This window comes from Pituophis catenifer, unplaced genomic scaffold, assembly GCF_029215685.1.
Source record: "Pituophis catenifer annectens isolate HBS135680 unplaced genomic scaffold, rPitCat1.0.hap2 SCAF_2, whole genome shotgun sequence".
NCBI lineage: Eukaryota > Metazoa > Chordata > Lepidosauria > Squamata > Colubridae > Pituophis > Pituophis catenifer.
Window position 1 is genome coordinate 59,898,213 of NW_027256882.1, and position 17,644 is coordinate 59,915,856.

The 17,644-nt window shown below is 35.6% G+C and overlaps 1 protein-coding gene across 1 annotated transcript in view; it reads left to right on the forward strand.

The window, feature by feature from the left end:
* The window catches only part of CNTN6 (contactin 6), a 146,359-nt gene that overhangs the window by 71,955 nt on the left and 56,760 nt on the right, over positions 1-17,644 (forward strand). The window contains 4 exon segments of the mRNA XM_070933567.1: positions 4,869-5,047; positions 5,741-5,877; positions 9,674-9,803; positions 10,759-10,909. Of these exon segments, the coding sequence (XP_070789668.1) occupies positions 4,869-5,047; positions 5,741-5,877; positions 9,674-9,803; positions 10,759-10,909 (597 nt within the window).

Below are 17,644 nucleotides of genomic sequence, written 5' to 3' on the forward strand. Positions count from 1 at the left end.
GCCTTCCATCCTTTCTAAGGTAGGTAAATTGAGGACCCAGTTGTGGGGGCAATAAACTGACTTTGTATAAATATACAAAAGGATGAAGGCTATTGCTTAGCACATTGGGGTGGCATATAATTTTTTTTAAAAAAAAACATACCCAGCCTTTTTTTTTCTTTTTCTTTTTGTGGTTTTGGCTTGCAATTTATAATTTTCATCTTTCAGATGTTTTCATTTGCAATAAGCTGCTCAGATGGAATATTGTATCTATTCTATCAGTGCTATCAGTTGGAGGGAAGTTTGCTTGTGTGGTCTTCTCCAAGCTAGTCTGTCTCACCTTTCTTGTTTCTTGCCTGGGGAAAGGATTAGTGTTAGCTTATCTTTAATGCAGCTTCAGTTCTGTTGGTCTCTGGTTCCTTCAGTGGGTCTTATTAAAGGGAGCAAAGCTTCTAGGCTCTCTCTCTCTCTTTTCATTCTTAAGCAGATTTCCAATAAAAAAATGTTACATGAGAATGTGGGTGAATAATATCATTTCTGCAAACTGGATCTAACCAAACCAAGTACAGTCTGGGGTTGTGCAGTAATTTGACGGTCTGAAGGCTGCACCTGATCTTGGTATGTTAGGGGTTACACACAAAAAAGGGATTAAAGATAGGGCCAAAAGGAAAAATAATAATTAATTTATCTAATCATACTTTGTTCTGCCCCAGTTATGGACCCCAAAGAACACAGCACACACAAAGTTAGTACAAAACTTAAATTTACTAAAATAACTCAGTCTTTTCCAAACAAAGGTTGTTAATAAACTTCCTTAACAGCCTACAAGAAAACAAAGATAAAGTAATCACAATCTTACTAAGGTTGGCAGAAAGCCCAGAAGCAATTCACAGAGATCCAGATGTGAAGGAGAATGAACTTAAGTTGTTCCCTACAACTTACTTTAGTCGGCATTCCTCCTTAAATAGGCTAAGGGAGTGGCCAATTAGCCCCAAGCCTTACTCACAAGGAGATCTCCTCCTGAGGAGCTATTCCTGCCTTTTGGCAGCTCTGCGCGCCCATTGAGAAGAGTCTCCTCCTCTTCATCCTCTTCACTTAAAGGAGCTTCTGGAGGTTCTGAAGGCCTTGGCTGAATCCCTGCCTCTGGCACCACATCTTCTCCAGCCTCCTCATTGTCTGACTCAGGTGCCAGCTGCACAGGTTGCTGGTGCAACACCACACCAGCATTCTCGCTGTCAGAATCAGCTACAATCCGCACAGGCCACTGACGGGCCACAACACACTTGATACAATAACAACCCTGTATTTTGCAGTTTCAGTAACAACAGTCTGGAAGAGACCTGTAACCAAGCATAGGGATGACATGGAATGTAGAAGTCAGGCACTCCTGTTTTAGCTTATCAATACACATAGACAGTATATAGAGATACATTTCTCTTCTGCTATTGTTCCAGTGGTGGGTTGCTACAGGTTTGCACCAGATTGGGCGAACTGATAGCGGCGGCGATGGGAGGCTCCGCCAACCCTCCTAGATGCTTCTGCGCATGCGCAGAAGCATTGCACAAGTGCGTGAGCACCCACGAGGGAACCAGTAGTGTATTGTTCCCTAACAAATGGAAGTAAGGATGGAGATTAAGTTAGACCATTCCCTTAATTTTAAATCCTTGTAAACTAACTTCATGGAGAAAATCCATTATTATTATTCTATGTTCTATGATCATGAAAAGCCAAAAACAACCTGATGGCACTTTTTTTTTCTTTTTACGACCCTGTAATCCCTTTTATCAGGGTGGCATTGGAGCAACTGAATGGATCTGAGTATTTACTGGCTGTATGCGCTTCCTGACACCTATGCAGAGTTCACAGTAGATATTTTCTCTCTGTGCCCTGATAGAGAAACATCTGTCACTGCCTAGGTTTGAATTCTCAACCTTCCAAGTGGGAGGTGAGTGTCTTCACCTCTAGGCCACTATACCGCTCCCAATGACACATAATCAATCAAAAAGCTAGTTGCTATCATCAAGTCTTACAGTAAAAAAAATTCCATAAATTAATAATGCATTTTGGGGGGAAATATTTCCTTTGCATTTCCTTCCAATTAGTTTCCTAGTATTCTGAAAGAAAAATGAAAATTCTCTCTTTGTTAACGTCCTTCTTGCCTTGCATCATATTATTTATTTTCATCGGGTTTCCTCTCAATCATTTTTTCTCAGCTAAAGAGTCCCAATATATATATATATTGTATGAGGGCATGACAATGTTAGTCCTTTGATTCATAATCCCTTTCCTAATGATCACTAGAATAGAACTTCTTTATATCTGCTGCACATCTTCATAGAACTATCCACTATGACCCTTTCCTTGGTTAGTTATAAACAGTCCATACTGGGTTTTCCTCCATTTGTTTAAATTAAATCATTTTTGGAATTTGCTTGACCATAAGCTAGTTTAAAGACATCTTTCTTAAACGCTTCACAATCATTTTTGGTTTTCATCATCCTGGATAATTTGCTATTATCTGCAGACTTGGCCAACTTACTCCTAAATTAAAACAATCAGAGAACATATTAAAAAGACTAGTTCTAATATAGAATATTGAGGGTCTCTATTTCTTGCTTTTTGTTTTTTTTTATTTCCGCTTTGTTTTAGACTTTAGCATTTCATAAAAAGACAGTTCTTCTTACACCACAAATGCTAACTTTGCTGAAGAACCTTTGAAAGGGAACTTTATTAAGGCTCTTAAAGTCCAAATTCAAGAGGCCCATTTCTATACTTAAAAATAATTGCATGAATCAAACACCCAATGTATTTTATAAACATCTAAAATAATTTATTTTAAATTGTTATATTAAAAGCTACAGTTGGGAAATTGTGTTCTAGCAGTGCTATTTATGGCTAATTAGTTTCATTCAGAAGTTTTAAGAAAAGATAAATATGCAGCTGGGAATATAATGCAGTTGAGGATTATGGACTTCATTTCAAGCTTTGCAAATCACTGACAATTCTATAACAGTATAACATGTTTAAAACCTCCAAAGGAAGGAAAAAAGGAGCCAGTTTGGTCATAGTGGTGAAGGTGCTGGCCTAGAAACCATGAGGCTGTGAATTCTAGTCTCTCCTTAGCCACAAAAACCAGCTGGGTGACTTTGGACCAGTCACTCTTTCTCAGCCCAACTTATCTCACAGGACTGTTGTGGGGAAAAAGAGAAGGATAGAACATAACACAACACAATACAAGGAGAGAATGAGATAACCATGTGTGCTCTATGGCATGGAAGTGGAATAGTGAGGGTGGAGGACCAAAAGGTAAAAGAAAAGATAGGCAGTTTTATTATGGCCATGATATAGAAAGAAAGAGATTTATTAAATTCATATGCTGTCCATCTCACTATCCAGAGTGATTCTGAGTAGTTTACAATAACCAATGGTGGGAAGCTGAGGACTGGCCACTCAGATGGAGGCTGAGAGCGAGAGTCAAGACCTGTCCTGGCCTCCAGTCCTCAGGCAATATCCCTGAAGTCATGCCTTCAGATTCTTTGTGGTCCTGGGCTGTTACTGAATGGAAAAATGTTATGTAATAAGACAATGTTTTAATTGTGGATAAGGCAACTAATCTGGCAGGTAAAACTGAGGCCTGGGTGGGTCTGAAGGAGAGGTTTCACTTCTTGGAGATATGCCTTTAAGTTTCACACAAGCTGCAAACCCAAGGCAACAGGGTGGGGAGGCCCTTCTCATTTATAGGAACAATGGTTTTCAGAGGCTGTGGGTTTCAGACAACTGGATATGAGAGCATCTGGTTTAAGATGAGCTTTAGGAAGCAGTTGGGCTTCTTCCTACTATACTGGACTCCTTTTTATTCAATGACATTCCTTCCTGAGCTGCTAAATTCCATCACCCAGGGTGGCAGGTGTATCTTTTAATTTTGAGGAAATTTCAATTTGCCCCAGATGGTATGGGAGAATTTATGACATCCATGGCAACTGTAAGCCTAAACCAAGTTTCTGAGAATTGGATGTACACCAGAGGTCACACATTGGACCTGCAAAATGATCTGATGGGAAGATACCATCATCTTCACTCACCCAATTTTGAAGTTCCAGTTTTGCGGAAAACACATGAGAGGGGATAAAGTGGGTGAAGGGAGAGACTGTCCTGTGAATAAATACTCGAATTTCACTCTGCCTTATTGCATTCTTATTATTATTGTTGTTATTATTATTAAATGTATTTGCTGCCTATCTCACCATGGGGCTACTCTAGGCAGAAACTGGTTTCCAAATATTATTCTGCATCAAGAAGATTGTTCTTATTATAATCTAATAAAGACAGAAAAAAGTCCAGCCCCTATGGATGCCACTATCCACTTTATATAGCATCAGTTTGTTCCAGTTTGCAAATCCAGTACACAATCTGGATCAAAAGATTATGTTTGGATAATGTACATGCATTTCCCCCTAGATCGTCTTTCCGGTGTGTGTAAAAAATACAGCATCAAAATTCAGTATGTAAATCAAGTTATAATAATATCATCTCTTCTGTTAATACCTCTGCTATTATAAATAAGGAAGATGCGGCTAAATCAGTAGCACTTTCCTTCTATTTTGAATAGCAACAAGGTCAAAGATGGAGCATCTTCAGCAAAATAAGCACAGCAGGCTTCTACAGTCACTAGAATTTCTTCAAGAAAGTCTAGAATCATTCCTCCCCAAGATGTTCATCAGTTATTTGTTATCTATAATATTTATTAAAACCAATCAATAAGTCAATTTTCATTCAAAATAATTTCTATAGTATTTAACTGTACTGTTCAAGAGAACACAATTTTGCATTAACAATTTTGCTTTAAAGTTGTCTGCTCCTGCATTTTCTAATATCTCACGTTCATTTAGTCCTGTTCCCAGCATCACTTGGAAGAGATCTGATGGTATTCCATTAGCCAGAAAAATCAGCACATCTAAAGGAATCCTTGAAATCCCAGATTTTCAGCAGGAAGATGAAGGTTTTTATGAATGTATTGCAAGAAATGTACAAGGAAGCAATATTGCACGGGGCCATCTGTTTACATATGGTGAGCAAACTAAGTTGGTTAAAAGCATAATGCTAGTTATGTTTGGGAGGGGGGGATATTTAAATATTTATTTCACACAGGAGTGAAATACTTGAGTTCATTAAAATGATTGGAGAGTTGAAACTTAAAATCTATTTTAGACTGTCTATCATTGAAGATTAGGAAAATAAGGGTTAATATAAAAAGGTTCACTTTAAAGAACTCAGATATTTTACTATTTGAATCTACTGCTCTGGGCAAATAGCATTATGTAATATGTCTGGATTCTCATTTCTCTCTAACCCGTAGTTTGTTTAACAATGACTTACTGAAACAACAGCTGAATTCATGCAGCACACTAAATCAAAAGGAGGATATGTTTAGATTGTCATAATGTTTGAAAACTTGCAATATTTCAGTGGTCAGTATTTCAGATTAGGATGATTAGATCAAAGCCAGAATGATGGATGTATCAGATGCAGTAGATTGAGAAAAGGACAGAAATGTTAGCAGAGTCACAGAAAGAAAAATCTATTTTTATATTCAAATTGTGGAGTTTCATATACAAATAACCTCCTTAAAATGTATGTGGCTGGGGTTTTTTTGAAAAAAAATATATGTTAAAGTCAGTTTATGTTTTTGATTGATTACACTACCAAAACTTTGGGATAACTTACACTAAAACAGTTACAATATTTTTTTTTATTGCTACAGCTGTTCCAGAATGGAACAAAAACATTGAGAATACACAACTGTCTCTTTATGAAACTTTAGTTTGGGAATGTGAAGCAACTGGCAAACCAAAACCTTCATATAATTGGTTTAAAAATGGTAAACCACTTACATCAGAGGTAAGATTTGCATTAGATTTGGATTCATTTGAAAATCAGCATTTGATTTTAGATGCTTTTATCTTTTAACTCATAACTACAGCTATAGTGCTAAACAAGATGCATCTTCACCTGTTTGTTTGTTTGTTCAAATAAATATGTTAATTCTACCAGAAGCTCAGCCCTTATTTTAGTGCTCTTAAAAAACAACAACATCTTGCTACAATAAGCTAAGTGATCCTGGTTTCTTTTGAGGCAAGCACTAAATAGGAAAAAAGACCAGGATTTGTTTTTAAAAAATTAAGCCATCAGCCCATCTTGTGATAATAAGTTTTCTAATATAGTTATACACCATATGAAAAAGTAAGGATCATGTAATGTATGAGTGTAGCCAGTGGTGAAATCCAAATTTTTTTACTACCAGTTCTGTGGGCGTAGCTTGGTGGGTGTGGTGTGACTTTGTAGGCATGGCAAGGGAAGGATACTACAAAATCTCCATTCCCATCTCACGCCAGGGGAAGGATACTACAAAATCCCCATTCCCTCCCCATTCCTGGGGGAAGGATATTGCAAAATCTCCATTCCCACCCAACTCTGGGGCCAGCCAGAAGTGGTATTTGCCTGTTCTCCGAACTGCTCAAAATTTCCGCTACCGGTTCTCCAGAACCTGTCAGAACCTGCTGGATTTCACCTCTGATTGTAGCACAACTAAGAAAACTTCTCCTAAGTGTCTTCATAATGGTATGAATTTCTGCACGAAGGAAACTTTTAATTTACATTGTCCTACAGAGACTTCTATGCTGTTCAGAATTCCTGAAAACATGGAATTCTGATTTGTATGGAAACATCACACATATTCCACCCCCTGCAGAGATTTCTGGATAAATAATTATGTCTGACCCATCAGACAGACAGATCCATATGTCTATTATGCAATGTCGAATTCATATTTTGAAGCCTAAAATTAAATATATGAAGTTAATTAGTTTATAATAAATAATAATAAATTAATTAATCAATAATTAATTAATTAATTAATTAATAATTAATATATGAAGAACATACTTTTTAAATCTATACAAATTAATTTCCATCTGTGATTCGGTGGTTTTAGCATTATGTGGATATATGATCCAACTCTCACCATCTTTTCAGTAACAGAATAATAAAATATTTATTTTATTTTTTTTAATTTGATTTATATGCCGCCCTTCTCCAGAGACTCAAGGCGGCTTACAATGCGTTAAGCAATAGCCTTCATACTTTTGTATATTTATACAAAGTCAGCTTATTGCCCCCACAAACTGGGTCCTCAATTTACCTACCTTAGAAAGGATGGAAGGCTGAGTCAATCTTGAGCCTTTGAGAGATTCGAATTTACAGTAATTGCAGACAGCTGGTGTTAATCACAATGCTTTCAGTCTGCTGAGCCACCAGGCCCTTTCTTATTGTAGATTTGTTGTGTATCTACTTTTGTTGGTTCAGATATCCTGAACTTGTTTTGTTCATCTGCCAATTGATTTTAGTCCTGTGTGTATTTATTCACTAAACTGTTTTTTTTTTAGCTCAAAAGAAAGATTGGGAGGTTGACTTTCACATGATAAGAAATGCCAGAATTAAATATTCTGATATGTCAATATGTGTGAGAGAAGGGGATTTATTCTAAGGATATTTTAAACTTGAAGGTAGACTAAAGCACTGAGAAAATATTTAGTAAATAGCCTATTCTCTAACACTAAAAACTACTGAAGTCATGTTAATTAGTTTTTCTATAGTAGCCATGCAACCAGAGGGTGAATTTCCATCAAAATGATAAGCTAAGCAAAATTGGAATGGGTCAGTTCTAAGGGGATAATTCTATAAAGGATTTAATGCCAACTAAAGGATTTAGGGCCTGGTGGCTCAGCAGACTAAAAGCATTGTGATTAACACCAGCTGTCTGCAATTATTATAAGTTTGAATTTCACCAGGCTCAAGGTTGACTCAGTACAGTGGTTTAATGCACACTGTTATTAACACAGCTGCCTGCAATTTCTGCTGGTTCGAATCTCTCCAAGGCTCAAGGTTGACTCAGCCTTCCATCCTTTCTAAGGTAGGTAAAATGAGGACCCAGTTTGTGGGGGCAATAAGCTGACTTTGTATAAATATACAAAAGTATGAAGGCTATTGCTTAACGCATTGTAAGCCGCCCTGAGTCTCCGGAGAAGGGCGGCATATAAATCAAATTTAAAAAAAAAAAAAAAAGCTAAATTATTTTTAAAAGGGCCTTGATGGTACTATTATCTTCACAAAGGATATGACAACTGAACGCAATTGACTTTGTTTAAAATAATTATACATTTACTTGTAAAGCATAGACCCAGAATTAGGGACCATATAATGATCATTAAGAGAACTTGGACATGAAATCTAGACTTATTCACTGAATGGAAAAGGATGGGTGAACATGATTTATTTATCATTTTTTTACAGCTGGGCATCTCACAAGAAAATGATTCTGGGTGGCATAGGACACAATTTAAAAACAATAAATATGTATAAAACAGTCACAATTAAATATCACAATAAAAGAAGCACACAAAATAGGAGACAATCATATTAACCGCCACAAGGGAGCCAATACAAAATCTTCCTGGTTCTCTAGGACCCGCAGGTCAGGTTTTAGAAATTTATGGAATATTGAGAGAAATGGAGCTACTCTCACTTTTGGGAGAAGATTTCATAATGTGGGAACCACAAAAGAGGGCCCACCTGGCAGATGGGATCCACCATGTGCCTTCTCTGCAAGAGTTGATGAACAGATAGTTGTAATTGGAGGTGCCTGATATTGTTTTTGACCTTTAAAACCCTTCATGGTTATGAAGGGTTTTAAAGGTCAAAAACAATATCAGGCAAATTAGCAAGCAATGCAGCTCATGGAGCAAAGGTTGTAATGTTTAGGGGCACACATGAAGTTGGAAAATTTGAAATGCTTCCTTCCCATTCAAACAGATGAGTCTGTCATCTGCACCTCCATAACTGTCTGGTTTGGTTCTACAACCCAACAAGACAAACACAGACTTCACAGGATAATTAGAATTGCAGAAAAAATAATTACTACCAACCTGCCTTCCATTGAGGACCTGTATACTGCATGCACAAGTCAAAAAGAGGGCTGTGAAAATATTTACAGACCCTTCGCATCCTAGACATAAACTGTTTCAATTCCTACCCTCAAAATGACGCTATAGAGCACTGCACATCAGAACAACTAGAGACAAGAACAGTTTTTTCCTGAAAGCCATCACTCTGATAAACAAATAATTCCCTCAACACTATCAAACTAGTTATTAAGTCTGCATTACTATTAATCTTCTCATCGTTCCTATCACCCATCTCCTCCCACTTATGACTGTATGACTGTAACCTTGTTGCTGGTATCCGTACAATTTATATTGACTGTTTCCTAATATGATTTGATTGCTTATTTGTTTCCTACGACTAACATTAAGTGTTGTACCTTATGATTCTTGACAAATGTATCTTTTCTTTTATGTACACTGAGAACCGATGCACCAAAGACAAATTCCTTGTGTGTCCAATCACACTTGGCCAATAAAGAATTCTATTCTATTCTATTCTAAACAGAGACCACTTTTAACATGTATTTTATTAGTCATTCAATGATTTATATGGCTGCCCATCTTACAGACAAATTCTGGGCAGCTAACAACAATCCACAAAAGTTATATCATAAAAGATCTGTCAACAACAACACAGGCATTAGACTAATTTGCTTTTGTACTTTCTTATTTATATGGCTTTTTTATTTTTGTAGGAAAGAATTCAAATTGAAAATGGCACTCTTACTATAAGTATGCTGAACATGTCAGATTCTGGTCTCTATCAGTGTGTTGCAGAAAACAATTATGATTCCATTTATTCCAATGCTGAGCTAAGAGTCCTGGGTAAGTTTAAAGCTGAAAAAAGATAAATAGGACAATAGAGATTTAAACAAGTAACATTGCTTAAAAGTTGATTAGAAAGACAGTCTTAAAGAAGAAAATGCATGCATGTCATAAGGAAAAAAGAAGTATTTGTAGTGCTCTATTCAAAAATAAAAATAATTGAATTTAGTGGATCTTGCTCCCAGTTAATATGTGTACGATTGCAGCCCCGTTCATTTCTAAGAAATGTCAAAATATTCTTTAGAGGACATATGTTTTGGGGATCCAGGACTATATTTTAACTAGATATTTTGTAAGGAAAACATACCCTATATGCTGTAAACTAGAGAAGTGTACATGTTAATCCAAATTATTGATTTAGTGCTCTTTTTTTACTTGAAGTTTTTTATTTTTTAGAAACATATTAATGTGTGAACAGTGTGGCATCATACATTTTGATACAAAGTGGAGCGTCATACATTTTGATACAAATAAAATCGTATTAATCATATTTGTTTCATTTAACAATCTTATATAATTCTAGTAATAATATACTGTACATATTTTTATTAAATTATAATCTTTCATTATTTAGTTATTCAATATTTCCATGTGTCATTTTTTGCTAATCACCCTATTCTAAGTGTCATACCTTTTAATACAAATAGAGTATTATTAATCATATTTATTACATTTAACAAATTTATATAATTCTAATAATAATACAAATTTATATGTTAAATTAAAATCTTCCATTATTTGCTTGTTCAACGTATAATCCTTCATTATTTAATTTAGTGCTCTTAATATGGATCCTTTTTATATGTTTTATAAATTCCTTTTATGAAATCATGGAGAGCCGCTAAAGGCCACCCCCAACACTTTTGATGGGATCATATATGACTTGGAGCTTCAGGTTTTGTTCCACAGCTCAAAGTTGTTTCAATTGATTGATTGATTGATTGATTATTTATAGCTTCAGCTCCTGATTTTTCTAAACATCCCATGAAAAAAACATCAGTTGTCCATGTGGGAGGTGAAGTAACTATTGGATGCAAACCCAGTGCCTCTCCCAAGGCTGTTATTAATTGGGAAAAAGGCACTGAACTTCTACAGCAAGGTAAAAGGTATGCCTATATATAGGTATGCCTCTATATTTTACTTTTTATGTGGATAGCATTGCAACCTTTACGTGTCAAATCTTAACAGGGCCCAAATATTAAGAGACTGTTCCAGACGTTATATTTTAAAACTCTTTTGTCTTTAAAACAGAGAATCTACTGCACATATCTGATCATAAATTGCTTTTTAGGTTCTACTGAATTTGAAATGTAGGGCTGTCGTTGTTCATAACCAAACCGTCTGTAACTGTATTTAGGGTCATGGAACCCATTTGGCAACCATGGGCAACTACAAGAAGGAGATTTTGGAAAGTCCAAGACAGGCCTCATAGCATCATAATGGATCAAATATGCTCAGTGTCTTAAGGGCAGGAGTGCTATTCAGCAGGTTCTGACAGGTTCTGGAGAACCCGTAGCGGAAATTTTGAGTAGTTTGGAGAACCAGCAAATACCATCTCTGGCTGGCCCCAGAGTGGGTTGGGAATGGAGATTTTGCAATATCCTTCCCCTAGGAGTTGGGAGGGAATGGGGATTTTGCAATATCCTTTCCCTGGAGAGGGGAGGGAATGGGGATTTTGCAGTATCCTTCCCTTGGAGTGGGGTGGGAATGGAGATTTTGCAGTATCCTTCCCCTGCCACGCCCACCAAGCCAACCCAGCAAGCCACACAACATCCACCAAGCCACGCCCACAGAACCGATAGTAAAAAAAATGAATTCCAACACTGCTTCAAGGGCTTAATAAAAAAGGTCAGAGTCTCTTGATCTTTACATCAGTCTATGTTTTTCTAGCACTGCTAGAAGGAGTGCTTTATCTGTTGGTTATCTGCCTGTTCTGTACTTGGTGAAATGTCACTTTGTTCTCTACATGCCACTTTATTGGTTCAGTCTGGACTGAAAGGCAACAAGCTCATAAAGGCTATCAGGGTGACAGATATTCTGAAGGTATTTATGACTCATCCAAGATTATGGATCTAAATTAAATCCAGTGGAATTTAAATCAATAGAAATAAAATGTGCCTCTAATTGCAGCCTTAGCGTGCCTTTAACTAATTCACCAGTAGTACCCATTTGCTTCACACTCCCCAGGAACAAATGCTAATTCCACACTTGCTTCATAATGGTATAATTATTACATTCGATTACTTCACTTCTGTGAGAGCTGTAAAACAGAAGAATGAGGAGAGGGCCCGTGAATAATTTGAGTGCAGAAGTCCCAAATAAGGAAGAATAAATTTGAAGTGCAGGGCTAGGACAGGGAATAGATGTTTAACTGACACATATTGTTCCTGTTTAAACCATTTGTGTGAAGCAAAGTATTTTGCTGTGTTTTTTTTGTTGTTGTGTTGTGTTGTTTTTGTTTTGTTTTTGTTTTTCCACCAACCTTGGGTATTAGGCATGCTATTTTTGAGGAGACAAGAAGATAATGCCAATCACTGCTATATCTTGAGCTGCAAAGTATTTGATCCTGTCCTGGTGGAAATAGGAGGTGGATACTTTAAATTTAAAATAAACATTCAGCTTGGTTTCTTTAAGAAATACTCATCTCATTTATTAACCTAAGAAGTTGCCTGATTGACAGGCCCACCAAGCTGGGATTTAGTATCATGAAAAAGAGAGAATAAACAAATGCTGATGCACAGCAACAAATGATTAATTGGCCTTGGAGAAAATGAAACCTGAATGTAAAATGTATTGATGTAAAACTCATGAGAAAACAGAGCTGAATTTTGAGTTCTCTGTGGATGGTGCTATCCAGTGCTTGTTTTTGCCATTTTACTTTATATTGTTGCTATACAAAATCTGAAGATGAAATATTGATGATTGTAAACTCAAAATTGCAAATGTGATCAAAATAACAGAAAGGCTTAGTATATTTTAGTAGATTTTATAAACGAAAAGCTGTTTATAGAACTAAAGGCTGTTGAATACATGATAAACATTTAATGTTCTCATTTCCATTTTGTTGGCTTTTCCCATTTTTAAAAATTTTGGCTTGGGAACTGGGATTTTTTAAAAAGTAAAATTGTTTTTATTAATTCATTTTGAAACAGTCATACATAAAATAAAAATGAACAATTTGCCACATGCAAAAAATAAATAAATAAAAGTACCATACAAGTAAACACATCTAAGAATCTGTAATTACAACTATATTCCAAGTTTGCCTAATTGTAAATCATTAAAAGGGGAAACTACAGTTACAATGTTCACCAAGAATATTCTCCAAAGGGAGACATAAAGTGACATTTTCTAATTAGTAGAACATATAGTTTCCTCAAGAAATGCTAAACCACGTCTATATGAATTCCAATATACTCCTTGTAGAACTTTAGTATTTTTTCATCTTCTAGAGATTATTCTTTTTGCTGTTGTTAGAGCATGTTCCAAGTCACTTTCTTCCATTGTACATTATGCTTTACATTTTGAGATAGAAGAAATGGTGGAGAAATATGGCTGAATATAAAACTGGATTTTCTATAGTGCTAATTTTTCTGCATTAATTAGTACTTTAAAACACGTTGAACCCATTTTAAAATCCATTCATACATTTTTCAACTGATGTTTTTAAAATGGTAAGTTAAATTGACTTTATTATGAAAACATCCTTTCTAATATTGACAGTTCTTTTTTCACTCTTTCTCTTTTGATCCTTTTAGTCTAGTAGAACATATATTTGTAGCAGCTCCTATACGTAGACCTCCTTTCTCTATTCTCAGCAGAAAGTTCTTTTCCAATTCTAGATTTTTGAAGTATCGATTGACTTTAGGCTTAGGATCATGGCCATTTGTGTTACATTGAGAAGATTCAGGGACAAGAGAAAATTAATGCAAACCGGTATCTTTTGTTGATGACATGCTGATATTAACTAATATAACTTACTAGTGGACCAATGGGATTGATTTTTCATCTAACTTTAATTAATCTCTGCAGCTGTATTTCTAATTAAAGACTGAAATGACAGAAATCAAAGCCATAGATTTCCCTTCATGCTTCAAGTCATCACATATTGCATCATGCACTGAGATATATGCAAAATTTTAGACTATTCAGCAGAATCAATTTCAGCAGTTGCTTCTCTGGCCAGCTGAAAATTAACACTATGTTGTACTAGTAGACATTACGCTGTAGTTCTACACTTCTTAAGATTGTAAACACAATTTAAAACTGTGGTTTACCCAGTAGCAAAACAGCAACTTTAGGTACAAATTAATGTAAACAACACAATGTGAATTAATGATTGGAACTATCATTCCAGATTACTATTTATTGTTTAGCTTTGTATACCATCTTTCCTTCAGGAGCTCAGGATGACATACATAGCACAACTCTGGGAAGCACCCAAAACTCCAAGAGGCAAGCTATTTATTGCTCTCACTTCCAGGAATTTTTTCCTTCGGGTGCTTTGGAGAATAAGTCAATCCCCTCTTCTCTGTGACAGCCTCTGAAGTACTTAAAGACAGTTGTCATTATTTGTCTAATCCTTCTCTTCAACAAGCTAAACTCGCTTCATCACGGCAGTGTCACGTGATGTATCGGGACTTTTTCCCCCTTCGCTAAACTGGGCGTGGGCGTAGCCAGCGTGTGACACATCTGGCCTGCGGGCCAGGAGTTTGACAACCCTGGGCTAGACATACCTAGCTCTCTCAACCATTCATCATATGATTTAGCCCCCAGATCCTTTATCAACTTTGATACTGAAACACTTTCTAGGGTCTCAGCATTTTTTGTATTGTGATGACCAGAACTGTGTACAGTATTAGAAGTTTGGCCTCACTAGTGCATTATAAAGCAGCATTATCACTTTTTGTGATATTGATATTATTCCTATGTCCAGAACTGCATTGGTTTTTTGGGCTGCTGCAGCACATTGCGGGCTCATACTCCAGGGGTGGTCCACTAGGACATATAGATCTCTCTCACAGTTGCTACCATTGAGCCAGGTACTATCTATTTTGTATCTATGCATTTGGGTTTCCTGTCTAAATGCAGTACCTTACTTTTTTCACCACTAAAATCCATCTTGTTGGATAGAGTCCAATACTCAAGTCTGTCAAGATTCTTCTGAATCTTCAGTGTGAACTAGATAGCTAGAATTTTACAGAATAGTCCATGAGTAATTTCTTGGTAATTAAGCAAATCAGAACTCTGAGACTGGAATTTTCCTCAAAGGACTTCCTTATTGGATACATCATATTGGCATGGACAAATGTAAAACCAACTCTAAATCTTTCCCACAGTTTCAGTATAATTAAAATAGGAAATAACTCCATCCCCAATTGTCACAGGTCACATTGGCCAATTAGGTTAATTGGCAGGTTCTCCAGACACTCCTTCCTCATTTTATCCATCACCTGTGGAGATGACCTTGGTTCTCATGAGAAAGCTCTGTGTTGTGTCTAGCAATGCATTCCATCCTGCTTCCCCCCTCCCCACACTGTGTGGCAACTGAGAAACAGATAAATGGCCCCTGCCAGGTTTGCTTCGAAGTTGACATTCTCTTTATATACTCCCAGCACTTCTTACATATAAAGTTGCTGTATTACACATAATAATATTCTTGATCCAACAAGAGAGTTTTCTATTAGAGGAAACCGGAAGCGTCGCAGCGAGACTGGCTGGAAAAATAGTAGGCTTCATTGAGGTCCATGAATATCCAGCTGGACAAACTGCTGTCAGGGGGTTTTTGGACCGGAACTGTCCTGTAGGGATGATGAAGAAGGAGAGGTGCCTCAGATGACCAAGAGGAACAGGCAAGTTCCTTGAAAGGTCAGAGGCTGCTCTTCAAACTGGCAGTGGGGGTGGTGGCCATTAAAAAATTACTGCTCTGAAGCTGGGGCAACCAGAATAAGATTTTTGTGCAGGAGCAGTGTTTGAATGGAGTGCTGGTACCGGGTGAGTGATTGACCAACTCATAGGTAAAAAAGGAAATTTATATATAAAAAAAAAACCTTCAAAGGTGTCGCAGAGCGGAAATGAGCATCTAATTGGCACTTTGGAATTTTAATGGAGGGAGAAGAACAAAGAGGAAGTTAAAATATTAAAGCCCAAAAAAGGGAATTTTATAACTGGACTTAAAACTGAATTTGGAGAAACTAAAAATACTAAAAGGAAAAGAAATCCGAGGGAAAGTATTTTCTATGTGGATTTAAAATATTTTTGTAAGCTTGATACTTTGTTGTTCTGAGAACATTGTGGATTGGAGAGAGAGAACTGCTGGTGGAAAGAAAGCACTACAAGACTAGCCTGAAAATTGAAGAAAATAATAGCAGTGACCTTGACTACTAAAAGAAATTGTGAGAACTTTTAAGGAGTATTTCTTTTTTAAAAAATTGCTTGGTCTCGTCTTTCAACGAAGGTGGAAAGCAACAAAGCTTTAAATTGAAGTGGATTGGACAAATATTTGAACTGGATATTATCTGGAAATAAAAAAGAGACTATAGGGACTTTAAAATCTTAATTAAATATAAGTTAAAATATTAACATTTTTTTTAAATTGATAATATGGAGTCTGTGTGAGGAATATTTATTTATTTATTTATTTATTTATTTATTTATTTATTTATTTATTATTTAGTGTATGGCTGGTCACACACAATATTAAAACACTTCATTTTTACAGGTTAAAACAATTAAAACAATTAAAAAAAGAGCAGTAAGAAAATTTATTCTGTGAGGAATAAATTGAGATGTTTAAAAACATGCGTAAATCATTAAAGGGCAACAAAAAGTCAGAAATTTTGCTAGAACACACAAAACAGGAAAAAGGGAATATAAATGAGAAGCAAGAAAATAATGTTGAAGGAAAAGGAATTGAATGTAAAAAGTTAGATGATTACAATGGGATTTACAGTGGCAAAAAAAGAGTGGACAGGGGAATATCCCTCAAAAAGAATCAATCAAAGGGAAGAGAAGGAAATGGAAAAAGATTAGGAAAAAGCTTGGGGGGAATTATGCGAGTAATAGACTCAAAAGTTAGAAAAAGGATTAAGGAGAAAAGATACAATAAATATAAAAATAAAAAAAGAAGAAGAAGAAGTTAAGAGAATGGGGTGAAAGGAAAAAATTATTAAGAAGTGGAATTTTGGAGAGACCAAGAGAAAATGTTTAAAATGGAAAGAATAGTGGAAAGTAGGAAAGGAAATAAGATATATATTAGTAGATCTAAGGGAAGTATTGATATTATTAATTGTGAATGTAAGAAGTGAATATGATGATATATATTGTTTATTGTAAAATAGAACAGCAGATGAAATATGAAGTGTCAATTTGGTTTAATTATAAAAATAACTGAAATTAAGAGACAAAATTGAAATGTTAAAAAGTGCGATGGGGATTTTGAAAAAAATATTTTGTAAATGATGAAATAAAATAATTAATTGATGCTATAGTAAGAAATCAGGAATTAAGGGAAGATAGTGATATTGCTTATCATGTACTAAGAGATTAAGATAAGGTGTGGAAGGTCAATTAAATTAAAGGGTTTCAATGTAAGAATTGAATATGATGAAATACATTGTTCATAGCCAAAAAGTGTGATGGGGATTCTGAGAAATATATTTTATAAACAGAGAAATAAGATAATTAATTGATGTTACATTAAGAAATTAGGAATTGAAAGGCGGATGGTGTTTATATATTATGTATTAAGAAGAGATTAAGATAAAATAAAAAAAGAATATTATGGCTGAAATTGAGATATGTAAATTGTACTTGGAAAAAACAAAAAGGAAGATTGGAAT